At 51.7% G+C, this 14,947-nt stretch overlaps 3 protein-coding genes across 4 annotated transcripts; 2 read left to right on the plus strand and 1 right to left on the minus strand.

Moving 5' to 3' along the window:
- Nucleotides 1-286: 286 nt before the first annotated feature.
- On the plus strand, nucleotides 287-3,590 carry Znf513 (zinc finger protein 513). The gene is made up of 3 exons (XM_032908991.1): nucleotides 287-595; nucleotides 844-1,011; nucleotides 1,764-3,590. The coding sequence occupies exons 1-3, from the start codon at nucleotides 541-543 to the stop codon at nucleotides 3,251-3,253; spliced, it is 1,713 nt and encodes a 570-aa protein (XP_032764882.1). The 5' UTR covers nucleotides 287-540; the 3' UTR covers nucleotides 3,254-3,590.
- An 85-nt stretch (nucleotides 3,591-3,675) lies between these two features.
- On the minus strand, nucleotides 3,676-9,190 carry Snx17 (sorting nexin 17). Its single transcript, XM_032908990.1, has 15 exons — nucleotides 8,942-9,190; nucleotides 8,448-8,522; nucleotides 7,481-7,598; nucleotides 6,938-7,002; nucleotides 6,566-6,676; nucleotides 6,381-6,471; nucleotides 6,160-6,247; nucleotides 5,858-5,927; nucleotides 5,520-5,612; nucleotides 5,232-5,435; nucleotides 4,830-4,955; nucleotides 4,613-4,690; nucleotides 4,395-4,469; nucleotides 4,263-4,304; nucleotides 3,676-4,181 (listed from the first exon to the last, which is right to left on the minus strand). The coding sequence occupies exons 1-15, from the start codon at nucleotides 9,002-9,004 to the stop codon at nucleotides 4,068-4,070; spliced, it is 1,413 nt and encodes a 470-aa protein (XP_032764881.1). The 5' UTR covers nucleotides 9,005-9,190; the 3' UTR covers nucleotides 3,676-4,067.
- Nucleotides 9,191-9,264: 74 nt separating this feature from the next.
- Eif2b4 (eukaryotic translation initiation factor 2B subunit delta) lies at nucleotides 9,265-14,947 on the plus strand. Of its 2 annotated transcripts, none has more exons than XM_032908989.1 (13): nucleotides 9,265-9,414; nucleotides 9,782-9,825; nucleotides 10,126-10,261; nucleotides 10,569-10,775; nucleotides 10,998-11,080; nucleotides 11,224-11,315; nucleotides 11,656-11,770; nucleotides 11,953-12,029; nucleotides 12,154-12,256; nucleotides 12,717-12,844; nucleotides 12,961-13,138; nucleotides 14,410-14,590; nucleotides 14,704-14,947. In XM_032908989.1, the coding sequence occupies exons 1-13, from the start codon at nucleotides 9,384-9,386 to the stop codon at nucleotides 14,901-14,903; spliced, it is 1,575 nt and encodes a 524-aa protein (XP_032764880.1). In that variant the 5' UTR covers nucleotides 9,265-9,383; the 3' UTR covers nucleotides 14,904-14,947. The 2 variants fall into 2 exon arrangements, with proteins under 2 accessions (XP_032764880.1, XP_032764879.1); XM_032908988.1 differs by having other exon boundaries at nucleotides 9,324-9,414; nucleotides 9,637-9,825.

A 14,947-nucleotide genomic window follows, 5' to 3' on the forward strand; every position in this document is an offset into this window, starting at 1 on the left:
GCTTCTGGAGGGGAGCAGTGTGGATCAGGAGCTGGAAGTAGTAGTTAACTCTTGAGCAAGCAGCCCGAAGGAGGCCATCCTGGCGCTGTTCGCCTTCAGGCATGACTTCCTAGTTCGTAATGCGGAGGGGGCAGGGTACCTTTTGCCTGGTTGGCTGGTCGGCTTACTTATTCAGCTTCTTATTGGCCGGCTAGCAGCGCATCACAATCACTTCCTGGTCATGCTGCGGCTGCGCTCCCGTCTATATTCCATAAACTACACTTCCCGAGTTGCTCTGCGGTGGCGGAAGCGGAAGCGGGTACGGAGGTACCAGCTGGTCTTCGGAGGGGGGTAGGGGGCTCCATGAATGGAAGCGGCGGCGGCGGCGGGAGCGACCTGAGCTGGGCTCTGGGGCCAGGGCCAGGGGCTGCCCAGGGCCCGCACCGGTGTATGGGGGCGGCTCGTGGACCCTAAGAGCAAGGACCGACGGCTGGGCCGATCTGGGAGGGGCGGGGCCGGGCGGCCTCGGGCCGGAGGCGCGTCGGGCTGGAGCCGGTCACGATGCCCCGAAGGAAGCAAAGCCATCCACAGCCCGTGAAATGCGAGGGGGTCAAAGGTCAGGGGTCAGGGGCCTTGAGCGGGGAGGAACTGGGGTGGGGTCAGTAGAGTGGGCTCAGGTCAGGGTGAAGGGGTACTCCTGAGGGTTAGGGGCGGATGATCTGGGATCTTAGCTCCCTACCAAAGTATTAAAGGAACCTGAGGGTCATCGAGTACGGGAAGTGCAGTTCACAACAGCTGGCTCCCTGGTTCGAATTATGGGTACGGCTTGTGAGGGAGATTCCACAAGCACCCTCCCCTCTTTAGTGGATACTGAAGATTCCTTCGACGAAGGACCTGGGGCTCTGGTGTTGGAGAGTGATTTGCTACTAGGCCAAGATCTGGAGTTTGAAGAGGAAGAGGAAGAGGAGGAAGGTGACGGCCACAACGACCAGCTCATGGGCTTTGAGAGAGACTCTGAAGGTGTGTTTAAGGGTCGTGGTTAAGGATAAGTGGCTTTTGGTAACTCAAGCCCTTTAGAAGGCGGTGTTAGCGACCAAAACACCACTTCTTTTTACAACCTAGCAGCAGCATTTTGCTGAGTTGAAGTTCTGGGTCCGGGCTAAAGGTGGTGTGAATACAAGGGTGGGTAGCCCCATTTCTAATGTGCCCCTCAAGAGGTTCATGGAAGGGAATTATGTAAATAAGCTACTCTTAAAACTCTGGCTAGTAGCAGTAGATTCTTTTTGTTCTGAGGTTTCAGTTTCTGCCCTAAGTCTCTCCTCGTTTATTTCTTGGGTATTTTTTAAAGTCAGAGGAAACCATATAAAAGAATCTGCCCTTTCTGTGTAATTTGCACTACATTGCTCCCACTTTCTCCAAATTGTGCCTACTTGAGATGGCTTTCATTTCATAATCAGCCTTATATAAAAAGGAGCCTTACTAAACCAGGGTTTACAAAAAAGATCTTGGGGTCTTTATATTTTTACTTATCTCAATAATGTTGCTTTACATCAGCCTGTACCCCACTTCAAGCCTGTGATATTTTCCATTTGTTGGAAATGATAAGTCACCCCTAGTGTTAGTAATCAGGCTCAGATAGAACGAAATCAAGGGTGAGGCAGAATATAAGTGGGGCTTTTTGTGAGAAATGAGAATTTGGAACTCGGTCTTGAGCCATGTTGATTGGTTTCTTTTTTTTTTTTTTTTTTTTCCTTCCTTTTTCTGTTTCACCAGGAGACTCTCAGGAGCCAGACCTGGACTTCCCTATGGGCTGAGTGACGATGAGTCTGGGGGCGGCCGGGCACTAAGTGCGGAGAGTGAAGTTGAGGAGCCAGCGAGGGGTCCAGGGGAGGCCAGGGGTGAGAGGCCAGGCCCAGCCTGTCAGCTGTGTGGGGGGCCGACAGGTGAGGGGCCGTGTTGTGGGGCAGGAGGGCCGGGTGGGGGGCCCCCGCTGCCCCCACGGCTACTGTACTCATGCCGCCTCTGCGCCTTCGTGTCCCACTACTCGAGCCACCTGAAGCGGCACATGCAGACACACAGCGGGGAGAAGCCGTTCCGCTGTGGCCGCTGCCCCTACGCCTCAGCCCAGCTCGTCAACCTGACGCGACATACCCGTACCCATACTGGCGAGAAGCCCTACCGCTGTCCCCACTGCCCCTTTGCCTGCAGCAGCCTGGGCAACCTGAGGCGGCATCAGCGCACCCACACAGGGCCTCCCACTCCTCCCTGCCCAACCTGTGGTTTCCGATGCTGTGCTCCACGACCAACCCGGCCTCCCAGTCCCACAGAGCAGGAAGGGACAATGCCCCGGCGATCAGAAGGTAAAAAGAGCACCAGAGATCTCGGGACACTGGTAGGTAGCAGTAGGGATACTTGGATTAATGGCCCATATCTCATTGTTCCCACAGATGCTCTGATCCTTCCAGACTTGAGTCTCCATGTGCCACCAGGTGGTACCAGTTTCCTGCCAGATTGTGGGCAGCTGCGAGGTGAAGGGGAGGGTTTGTGTGGAACTGGATCAGAACCACTGCCAGAGCTACTGTTCCCTTGGACCTGCCGGGGCTGTGGACAAGAACTGGAGGAGGGTGAGGGCAGCAGGTTGGGAACTGCCATGTGTGGGCGCTGCATGCGAGGAGAGTCTGGAGGGGGTGCCAGTGGGGGACCCCAGGGCCCTAGTGACAAAGGCTTTGCCTGTAGTCTATGCCCCTTTGCTACTCACTACCCCAACCACCTGGCTCGGCACATGAAGACTCACAGTGGTGAGAAACCCTTCCGCTGTGCCCGCTGTCCATACGCCTCTGCTCATCTGGACAACCTGAAACGGCACCAGCGCGTCCACACAGGAGAAAAGCCCTACAAGTGCCCTCTCTGTCCGTATGCCTGTGGCAACCTGGCCAACCTCAAGCGTCACGGTCGTATCCACTCTGGTGACAAACCTTTTCGGTGTAGCCTTTGCAACTACAGCTGCAACCAGAGCATGAACCTCAAACGTCATATGCTGCGACACACGGGCGAGAAGCCCTTCCGCTGTGCCACCTGTGCTTACACCACAGGCCACTGGGACAACTACAAGCGTCATCAGAAGGTGCATGGCCATGGTGGAGCAGGAGGGCCTGGTCTCTCTGCCCCTGAGGGTTGGGCCCCACCTCATAGCCCACCCTCCGTCTTGAGCACTCGGGGTTCAGCTGCCCTGGGTGCTACTGGTAGCAGGGCTCTTCACACAGACTCACCTTGAGTTAGGTTCTTTTTACCTGGGGCCCTAGGAATTAGCCCTACGCCTCCTGCATTTTATACAAATGGACTAGAAAGCCACCTTTCCCTTTCTCCCCCGCTGGTCAGGGGCTCCACACAGAGTAACCTAGGCACTATATGGACCAGCCTGAATCCCATGGTCGGGGCCATATAAACCAGGGGGCCTTGTCTTGGCTCATGTACCTGATGAGCTAAGTGATTAGGACCTTGGATTCACCGCCACTGCTCCCAGGGGCCACGGATGAACTGGTTGGGAACTGCCCAGCCTTTTACTGTTTTAACTTATTTCAGTGCTTTATAATAAAGGAAACACTAACAGAGCCATGTCTATATGATGAATTGGCAATGGCAAATATTTAGGCCTTACCCCTTGTTGTGACAGGGGCAGTGAGAGGGAACCAAAGGTAGGCGGCAATCAGGCTGTGTTTAATGATGGGGAGCTGCTCAGAGCATTCAGAGACCTCTGTCCACCCTTTGCCCATAGCCTGGCCCTAAAAAGCCAGAAGCAATCCACAGAGAGCTCTAGCTCCTCTCCAAGGCAGGCAGCCACAGTCCCTTGGACTTTGTGCAAAATACTAAATGCTAATTTGGCATCAAGGGCCAGCTCTGACACAGAGACGGTGATCTTTTGTGCAGCCAGCCCAAGAAAGGGAAGGTACGTTAGGAGGCCCCTGGCCAAGAGGGAACAGGACAAGTAGGAAGGGAGTAGGAAAAGACTCCAACTTGGGAGCATAGGCACAGGGTAAGTTTGTATAAATCTCCTCTTGGGTAGAGGGCAGACATCCAGGCAGCCGAGATTACAGATCCTCATCTCCAATGCCCTCGAAGGCGAAATTGCCGTGGACGGCACTGGCACTGGCATCTGTGCTGGGACTGCCAATTCCCCGCAAGCTCACCGCACTCAGTTTACTCTGTAATAGAGGTGGGAAGCAGGTCAGAGGGTGGCAGCCTGTGAGGCCCCTGCAGTCAACCTCACCAACCCTGTAACTCACTGAGAGTTTGACCATGGATTCCCGGCTGGCATCTGGTGACTCCTGGGAGAAAGGAGCAGAACAGTTAGATTTAGGAGCAGAGGGAAGGCAAGGCTGAGTTGGGAGCCAAGGCGTTAACTGACATTAACTTACGAGCAATGGTGGGGACTTCACTGCTTGCTGGCTGTCTGAACGTCTCAGGTTGCCCCCCACTCTCCGACGCAGCATCTGAGGACAGACCCAAAGTGCTGATATAGACAGGAAAATTCATCTCAGAGCCCAACCACTTCCCCTCCCACCCAAGAGAAACCCTAGTCCTAGGACAAAACAGGAGAGCACAGCCCCTCAGCTGTTCAGCCCCTGCCGCTTACCTTCCTGATACTGCCCCCAGACTTCTTCACCATCAGCTCATCTACCATGGACTGCAGGCAGATGCTCATCATGATAGCCTGAGGGGAAGAAGAGGGCTCAGTCTGACTAGAGAGGCCATTCCCACCCACGTCTACAGCTCGGACGCCGCTCACATGGAGTCCTAGACTTGGGGACCTGAGGGTTCTATCCATAAGAACTCTGAGATTGGGTTCATACCTGTGGGCTGGTGATGGTGACCCACTGTAGCCGGTCCTTGCTCATGAGGTATTCAAAAGCCAGTTCCAGGCGCACCTCACCCCGACCCCGGCTTGGAGTGCTTGTACCCCCACTGGGGAGTGGCACCTAGAAGAGGAATAGGGCTCAGGCTGAATTCTTCTCTGACAAGTTGTGGACCTCTGCATCCTGGAAGCTTACGGCTTGCCAGAATGCCTCCAGTCTCATACCCATTCACAGAAGAAAGCCAAGTCTGCTAATCCCGGCCATTGGAAAGCTGAGGCAGGAGGGTCATGAGTTTAAGAATAACTGGGCTACACAGTTCCAAGCCAGTAAATAGGAACATAACTATAAGTTGTCTCAAAAAAAAAAAAAAAAGAGAGAGAGAGAGAGAGAGAAACTCACAGAGGAGGTGACCCGCCAGCACCGCATTCGGGTGACCCGGAAAGAGCCTTCACGGAGCTGCTGGCCTGGGAGTCGCAGCTGGAGACTGAGCTCACTGTTGCCTGCACTGACCACTACAGGGCAGTCCTTCTCCGGAAAGTCAGCCACACAGGCATCAAAGCGCAGATAGCCATAGTGCCGCAGAGTCTGGGCCAGCCGCAAGAACTGAAAAATGGTAACCAGGTTCGGTTAGTTACGAGACAGAGGGTAGCTCAGAGCTTGCAGGGTGACAAGGCAAAAGCGGCTCACCTCCTTTTTGGAGACCTTCTCTTGCAGAGATTTGAGCTGTCGGTGCTGCTCCTTGGTGACCAGGATCCAGCCATGCTCGATGTCTGACACCGTCTACACACAGTGGAGACAATGAATGGGAAATGAGGGCGCCCAGTCAGCACTTCCAGTGATCCAAGTGAGCCCCGCAGCATGAACTGAGAGCTAACTGCAGTGAGGCCTGGACCTCACCAGTTAGAGTCAGGAGCTCTGACTGTGTGCTAGGAACTTCCCCCATGAACTGAGGACCAGTCATGGGGCTTTCTGTAGAAGACCACAGTCACTTCAGGCCAAGGGTTCTGAGGCAGCTCCAAACTCACCTGGGCATAAAGCAGGTTCAGGCCAACCCGGTTCTCCATGACATCGTCGTCATAGGCAGAGTCCCAGTAACTGTGAGGCCAAGAGGTGGAAATGGGTAAATGGGGGGCTAAGCAAAGGCAGAATGGAAAACAAGCAAGCAAACTATTGCACCTATGGGGTCATTAATGGTGGGCCCGTGGGAGAAAGGTGGGAGGTGTGGGTACAACATCCACCGCTGTTCCCTTGGCCAGATAAAGCTACTTCAGTGTGCGGCCCAGCCATCCAACCCATGCCCTCTTCTGTGTTAAGGCTCAGCCCTGACCTCTTTCTGAGCACAATCTTATACTCTTGACTCCGAAGACTGGTGACAGATACGTAAGGCAGCTCAAACTCCTGAAGCTTCCGTACAACTACAGATTAAAAAAGCAAAGTGTGATCAGACTAAAGAGGAAGGGGAAGCCATGGGCATGCTTGGAGAAATCCCACTCTGACCTCAGGAACTCATTGCCTGAAGCGTAAGCAGCAAAGGCCAGCGACACTCACAAGAAAAGGCGCCATCTTCTTTTTCTCGAACAAGGAAGAGACTAAAATATCCGATCAAGTCATCTGGAAGATCCAGCTTTGCAGCCACGGCCTAGGAACAGGAAGTACAACTTATCCAACCAGCTGTTTTAGTGCAGAACCTAGTGTGCCCTGGGCACTTGGGCTGTCTTCAACAGACATCTTACCTCCAGGACGTCTTCCGTCTGGTCAGAAGTTAGCACATTGACCAGAACTTTCTGTCCGTCACTGAGCAACACTTCCAAGGAAACCTCCTCTGTGGGGACCTGTTGTGTCTCCTGTGTGAGCAAGTGAGATGGGGCACTGCCTTGTTACTGTAGCTCTAGGGTGCAGCTCAGATGCACCCCACTCTCCTAACTCCCTCCAGTATCACCCTTAAATAAAGGCTGGCCTTCCCTTCACTTTGGTGGTACAGCAGAAGCTTTGTTCCTTTTTTTTTTTTTTTTTTTTTTAAATACCAGGAAGTAACCATGTAATTAAAATGACATGGTTCCCCATCAGGTCTTTCTCTTAAATATAGGCTCTACCCAAAGCCTTACCTGTTGGGCCCGACGTAGAAAGCTATTAAAGGTCTCACTGCTCCCAAGCAATGGATCTTGCCGAACTGTGGGGTCAAGGGAACAACATTCTAGTGACTTAAAATTCACTCCTGGCTTCCCCGAGTCCTCCTCTTAGTAGGTCCCCCAACCCCATTTCCTGGGCTGATGGTGGCCTGCCACATTCCCAGCTGGCCTCACCTCACACACTGTTTGCATAAATTCTTCACCTGCCCCACCCTTGGTTGCCATCTAGTTGAGTCCAGTCTACAGAACTAGGGAAATAACAATGATGTTAATCTAAAGCATATCAGATACAAAGTCCTCCCCACAAATTACTCTTAGTATTATACTAGTATTTCTCTATTTTCTATAGAGATCAGTTTCCGCGCTGCTTTACTAATATGGAAAGTTTAAAGCCCGAGGCAGCTTTGCTGATTAACATCAGACAAGAGACTTCCTAAATCTAACCATTAAGATGGGGCATTTGCAGAGCCACCTGATTTCAATCTCTCAAAACGGCCTAGAGTTCATCCACACACTCACCAGCTTGCATGTACTTCTCTAACTGTTCCCTCCTCTGTTCTACCTCTGCAGGCGTCAAGGAGAAAAGCTTCTTTGGGGGGAATGCAGGAAGCACATTGGCCCCATACTCCTTCCGAAGCTATGTAGACAAAGAGATACAATTCTTCACATAAACACAGGAACTGAGAGGTGACAAACGAGATTAACCCAAGTCCTCTTGGGTTCCTGTAACAACTCTAAGTCATGTGACAAAAGATGACTTTGGCAGAGCCAGGACCCCAAGGATCTTAGGAATAAATTCTTGGACATATTAATGTGTACGAGCACCTTTACATTGTAGGGTGGATTTTCATGGGGTCCGAGAGCCCTTTGATTTATCTAGCAAGACTGTTCAGTAGAGAACATTTATAGGGAACACATAGGTACACAAATAACAAAGTCAAAGTATGCTCAGTGTGTTGAAGGGACTTTGCTGATCAAAGAATCTACTTTTCATCTGGAGAAACTAGAGGCCCGAAGAAATTAGGTAACTTGCTCAGGACTGACAGCTAGTAGAGCCATGGCTCTCTACAGACTTAAATACAGAGCTCACTATCTGGTGAGGAAGGGAAACATTGCATCAGTGGAAATTGCCACTGGATATCTTATACACTGAAAGGGACCAAGAACATACAAGGAAATAAATGAATGGTTTGTATTAAGCAGGGAAATAAGTTTCCAAGTTATAGCCTAGGTGACAGACAGGGTTCAGTTTTTCCATGCAGTGGCAAAGGGTGAAAAAACAGACAGCTCAGAAAAGAAGGAAGGATGTGAGAAGGGAAGAGGGAATTGTGCGAGACAAGCCGCTCAGTTTCCGGAAATGTCACGCTAACAAAGTCCACCTTCCACTGTAGCCGTGATTAAAGGGTAATGTAATGAAAGGGGAGGATTATTGCCCATGAGAATGGAAGGGCTTGAAGCTGCGTCTATACCGGGGTGCTAGTCCCACCTGCTCGTGCAGCCCCAGGAGCTGGCTGTAGCGCACCCGACAGTGCAGGACTCCATTCACGTGAATGTTATAGGCCTGAGGACACAAAAACAGGCAAACACTTAAGGGTCGAAGTCCAAACCACCTTTTGCCCACTGAAACCTGGCCAGAAGCTGCCAGACAATCCGTCTGAGCAACGCTCCGAGACTTCCCGGGATTGAGTCTGTTTTTTCCCCCAGGTCCGGGTTCCAAACAGAAGACCCAGTCAAGAGGAAACTCGGGCGCTTGTGCGGCAGTCTCCCTCCCAGAGATGACAGCAATGCCCACCACCAGAGCAGTCGCGGCCTGGCCGGGAGGAGCAATCGCCCAAAGAACCTATTGGAGCTTGGGGTAACTTCAGTTGGAAGCTGAGACATGAGATGGCTAGCTTCCAGTGAGGTTCAAAGGCTGGAGGCCGCTCGGAGAGAGCTCCGGCCCGTTATCCCCGCCCCGGCCCAGCTCTAGCAGCTCCTCACCACGTAGGTGGAGCCGCCGCTGTCCCCGCTGCGGGACTCGGTTTCAGGAATGGAAAAGTGCATGTTCCCTAAGGCAGAGCTCCGTACTACCAGGGCCTCAGCGGCTCTGCTCGCTTGCCTCCGCCACTCAGCGCGTCTCCGCAGCCCAGTTCGCCATTTTGGGGGGCCTGAACTCCGAGGTGGGAAAGCTGTAAGACGTCGGCTCTGCGAGCAGCAACCTCGGCATGCTGGGAGCTGTAGTCGTGGGCCGGAGACTATCCTAGTTGGGAACTCAACATCTCTTGGTCGTCGTCGCGACCCGTAGTCCGGGGTGAGACCCAGTGCACGCCGGAAGTTGTAGTCCTCTGGGCACTGACTCCGCGGGAGGCGTCAGGGGAGCCTGCAGCCCAGGTGGCGCTGTAGCGTGAGTGACCTCGGCGGGAGGAGCCTAGGACCCACAGTCATGGCTGCGGTGGCGGTGGCTGTTCGCGAAGGTGAGTAAAGGGCTAGATGCACCAAGTGGTAGAAGAGCAGATGAGCACTGGATCGATGATGCGGGGTACCAAGGGCCTCTGGGCCTTGCCGCCAGGTTTCTTCGCATCGCGGGACGCTGGTTTACACGATCTAGGGCGCAGCCTGGTGCTGCTTGCCCGCTGTTCCCAGAAGGGTGACTGACCCTTTTCCTCCCCCGCCTGTCCTTTGATCCTGCCGCGCAGTGCGTCCCCACGCGGATCCTGGAACGCCTCGCGCCCGGCAGCCGAGCTGTGGTCATGCCAACCCAGCAGCCAGCTGCGCCGACGAATCTCCCTAAGTCCTCCCGGAGCCTCTCTGGCTCACTCTGTGTCCTGTTTTCTGATGCAGAATCGAGATCCGAGATGAAGACAGAACTTTCACCTCGGCCCGGGGTAAGTGAGGGAGAGACCTCCCAAGTCGCCTGTCAAGAGCTACACAGAAAGCTGTGTCACCCTCATTCGGTCCCGACTCCCACCCTTTTCAGTTCATTTCTTGGTAGAACTAGGAGATTTTACAGAGCTTAACGTTGTCTGACTACGGTTCTGAATAAGTTTCTCTCTTATTTATGTAGACTTGTAACAAGTCAGATAGTTAGGAACTTAACCTTGTGGGACTCTCTAGTAAGCGTCCAGTACTGTTGATACTCTTTTGGAATTGCCTGGGGTAGAGCAGTTCCCGTGTCTGTGTCTCAGGCAGCGGGGCGGGAGTTGACCCAAGAAGAGAAGCTTCAGCTTCGGAAAGAAAAGAAACAGCAGAAGAAGAAACGGAAGGAGGAAAAGGGGGCAGACCAAGAAATTGGCTCTGCTGTATCTGCAGCTCAACGTCAAGGTGCGGGGACTCTTTAAAAGGCTGGGGTAGGATGCTGGTTGAGGAATTTGCAAAGGGAGATAGAACGAAGTTGATTTGAGCAAATACAAAAGAGGTTACTTGAAAGGCAGAACCAGGTGGTGGTGGCTCACAGCACACCTTTAATCCTAGAACTAAGGAGGCAGAGGCAGGTGGATCTCTGGTGAATTCCAGCCTCAGTCAAAAAAGGGGAAGATAAAAAACTAGATACGGTAAAAGGTAAACTTTGGTTGGGGCAAAGAGATCACCATCCTAGGACTTGGGCACCTCTTCCGTCTGTCTTTAATAGACCCAGTCAGAGAACTTCAAGGAACTGGTAGTCAGTTGGGAGGCACTACTGGGGAGAAACTTCCAGCTGGCCGGAGTAAGGCAGAACTTCGCGCAGAAAGGAGAGCCAAGCAGGAGGCAGAGCGGGCCCTGAAACAGGCCAGAAAAGGGGAACAAGGAGGACCCCCTCCTCAGGCCTGCCCCAGCCCAGCTGGAGAAGCCACCTCAGGTATCAATCTCCTCTTCATGTTCACGATCCAGTTGCCCCAATTCTCCTGCCAACGTGGGAGACATAGTTTAAAGTTTTTCTGTGAACTCCATCCCTGCCCCTGTTGTGACTACCCCAACTCCATCTTCCCAACTCCCTGTGTGCCATGCTGTTCCACACACACTGAACATGTCACCCATTTAAAGAGGTATTGAGTCTTGAAAGCATCTCCTTAACTTTCAGGAGTGAAGCGTATCCCTGAGCACACCCAGGCTGATGACCCCACACTTCTGAGGAGGCTCCTTAGAAAGCCAGATCGACAACAGGTAGGATGTGGGTTGGCCTGGAGAATTGCCTTAGGCAAAGAAAAGGTGTGGAAAAGCACAAGGGTATTGGGGTCAAAGAAATGAGTTTACTTTATTTCTCCACTTGTCTCGTTTGATTACTTACATTCCTTTGTTTTGTCAAGGTTCCTACAAGAAAGGATTATGGATCCAAAGTCAGTCTCTTCTCCCACCTACCCCAGTACAGCAGACAAAGCTCCTTAACCCAGTACATGAGGTAGGATCTTGGTGTCATAACTTTGAAGTCTGAGGAGATTGAGGAACTCAGTGTTAAAAGTAACTGGAAACGGGGTTGGGGATTTAGCTCAGTGGTAGAGCGCTTGCCTAGGAAGCACAAGGCCCTGGGTTCGGTCCCCAGCTCCGAAAAAAAGAAAAAAAAAAAAAAAATAACTGGAAATTTGAGGTGGGATGTGTGGGCGGGTGTGGTAAAAACTCAAGGTAAAACTGCAAGAAATGAGGAAGCCCCTGCTAGTGAAGGCAGTTCCTTCTCATGAGGGGCAGGGGCCAAGAGGTACTCAAGTTCCTTTAAAAAGTCTGTGACACCACCGTCCCGTCAGCATCCCATCCTCTGTGATCCACCCAGCCATGGTGCGACTCGGTCTGCAGTACTCCCAGGGCCTTGTCAGTGGCTCCAATGCCCGGTGCATAGCGCTGCTCCACGCCCTGCAGCAGGTACGTCCAGTTCTTTTCTCTATGACTCTGCCCCATTCCCCTAAGACTGCCCCAGCACGACTCCTCCAGGGTCCTCTCTGGGTCAAAGAAGGAATGACTCACAATCTGAATACTTCCCTAGTGTAGCTTGCCCCGGTCCCATATTAGAGACCTTCCTTTAAGGGGCATTTTGTATTCTATAGGTGATTCAGGATTACACAACACCTCCCAATGAGGAACTCTCCAGGGATCTTGTAAATAAACTAAAACCCTACATCAGGTGAGCACAGCCATGTGGGTCCATCTGCACCGTACTGGTCCTTTCTGATGCCCTTCTCGACCTTCATCTTGCTCTCCCTTTAAGTCCTAACCAGTTGCACAAACCTGAGGTATTGTTGTTGCAGCTTCCTGACCCAGTGCCGCCCCATGTCGGCCAGCATGTGTAACGCCATCAAGTTCTTTAACAAGGAAGTCACTGGTATGAGCAGCTCCAAGCGGGAAGAAGAGGTGAGGAAGGAAGGATTCTGGGAATGGGAGAGGCATGCAGCTGTGGTTAGGATAAGCAGCATCCTCTGAGCTCCCAGAAGATGTGTATATGGGGTTGGGGATTTAGCTCAGTGGTAGAGCGCTTGCCTAGCAAGCGCAAGGCCCTGGGTTCGGTTCCCAGCTCCGGAAAAAAAAAAAAAAGGTTTACAGAAGATGTGTATAGACATGCCACAGGGCCCTCGTCATTGCTTAGGGGAGCACTTAGGCACTTGTACTTAGACCCATTGGCATGGGGATTTTCGTTTTAAGACAGTCTGTGTAGTCTTGGCTGACCTAGAGCTCAATAGATAAGCCAAGTTGGCCTCTTGATTCAGAGATCCTCCTGCCTGAGTGCTGGGATCAAGGGTGCGTGCCACCGTGCTTGGGACTTATGGCATGCCAACCAGAGGGTGAACCGCATCCGTGTCCTCTCAACATTTAGGCCAAGTCAGAACTTCGAGAAGCCATCGGTCGGTATGTGCAAGAGAAGATTGTGCTTGCATCTCAGGCAATTTCACGATTTGCTTCTAAGAAGATCAGTGATGGGGACGTGATCCTGGTATATGGATGGTACGGTCAACCCCTGACTGAGAAAACTAGGGAGGGGGACGGCAGAAGAAAGGTCTGCCCTTGCCTTTGCAAACAGGCTGCTTTATAACAAACACCTCTTCTCCCTCCATATCAAGCTCATCTCTGGTGTCGAGAATTCTCCAGGAGGCCTGGGTTGAGGGCAGGCGCTTCCGGGTGGTGGTGGTGGACAGCCGGCCCCGGCTGGAGGGAAGGCATATGCTCCACTCTCTGGTCCGTGCTGGGGTCCCTACCTCCTATCTGCTGATTCCCGCGGCCTCCTATGTGCTCCCAGAGGTGAGCATTCTCACAGGAAAGCAACTCCAGACATAAAAGAGACGGATATAGTAACACCAGCTTAATAGTCTTAATAGTCTTACCTTTGTTCCTTTTTTTTTTTTTTTTTTTTTTTTTTTTTTTTTTTTTTTGGGTGGGGGGCGAACCCCGGGGCCTTGACTTTTTGGCCCTCCTTGGCAGTGTGCCCCAGTTCCCATGTGGAAGTCAGGACACCATCAGAAGTCAGTTCTTTCTTCTCTTTCTTTTTTTTTTTTTTTGTTTGTTTTTTTATTGGTTTTTAGAGACAAGGTTTCTCTGTAGTCCTGGCTGTTCTGGAGCTCAATTTGTAGACCAGGCCGGCCTTGAACTCACAGAGATTCACCTGCCACCATACCAGGCTGAGGCAGATCTTTCTTTCCACCATTTATGTCCTGAAGCTAGAACTCAGAAATCCAGGCTTCACAGTGACTTTACCCAGTGAGCCACCTCAGTGGCCCTTACCTCATATTCATTCATGTATTTGTTTGTTTGTTTATATTTTGGGGAGAAAGGGTTCTCTGTAGCTTTTTTTGGAGGGGAGGAAGAGAATCAAGGTCTCATTGTGTAGTCCTGGCTGGCCTGGAACTCACAGAGTTCTGCTTGTCTTTGCTTCCCAAGTCGTGGGATCAAAGGTGTGCACCATACCCAACACTTTATCCTTAATAGGAAAAAGCAGCTTCTGGGTGTGGCATTCGGGAGCCCTAGACAGGTGATCTCTGAGTTTGAGGCCAGCCTGGTCTACAGAGTGAGTTCCAGGACAGCCAGGGCTACCCAGAGAAACGCTGTCTCAAAAAGCCAACAGAAATGGTTGGTGAAGTTGCTCAACTAGTGAAGAGCACTGGCTGCTCTTCTAGAGGTCGGGAGTTCAATTCCCAGCAGACACATGGTAGCTCATGACCATCTGTAAGGTGATCCGATGCCCTCTTCTGGCATTTGGGTGTATATGCAGCAGATCACTCATACAACAAATAAATATTAAAAAAAGGAAGAAAAGGCAAAAGCATCTGCTACATGCAGTGCGGTAGTACAGGTTAGCTGTTACAAGAACATTATATTAAAGTAGCAGCCATTAGTAGGAATGGACAGTTTCACTGTTCTGAGATGATATAAGACAGCAAGGTATTTTCTAAGAGCAGCCAATGTAACCACATTGTTGCTTACTGTTGCTGTTCTGGGCAGGAGTGGGGAACTTTATTATATACTGATATAACAGGACATTTTCCCCCCATTTCCACATTGTCTAAAATAAACAGGTTTCTAAGGTGCTATTGGGAGCTCATGCACTCCTGGCCAATGGATCTGTGATGTCGCGGGTAGGGACAGCACAGTTGGCCCTGGTGGCCCGAGCTCATAATGTTCCAGTACTGGTCTGCTGTGAAACATACAAGTTCTGTGAACGCGTGCAGACCGATGCCTTTGTCTCCAACGAGCTAGGTAAGCAGAAGAGAATGGAGGCTTTCGGGGACCTGAGGAAACTTGACACGGGGAGGGGAGGTTAACCACACCTTCTTCTCTAGAAGGACTTTGACGCCCACTTCTCTTTGCAGATGACCCTGACGATCTCCAGTGTAAGCGGGGAGACCAGGTGACCCTGGCGAACTGGCAGAACAACTCATCACTCCGGTTGTTGAATCTGGTCTATGACGTGACTCCCCCCGAGCTTGTGGATCTGGTGATCACAGAGTTGGGCATGATCCCTTGCAGTTCTGTGCCTGTTGTCCTCCGAGTCAAGAGCAGTGACCAATGAAAGGCAACAAGGGTCAATAAAAAACTTATTCCTTACTGCCATAA

This window comes from Rattus rattus, chromosome 7 (genome assembly GCF_011064425.1).
Source record: "Rattus rattus isolate New Zealand chromosome 7, Rrattus_CSIRO_v1, whole genome shotgun sequence".
NCBI classification, from domain to species: domain Eukaryota; kingdom Metazoa; phylum Chordata; class Mammalia; order Rodentia; family Muridae; genus Rattus; species Rattus rattus.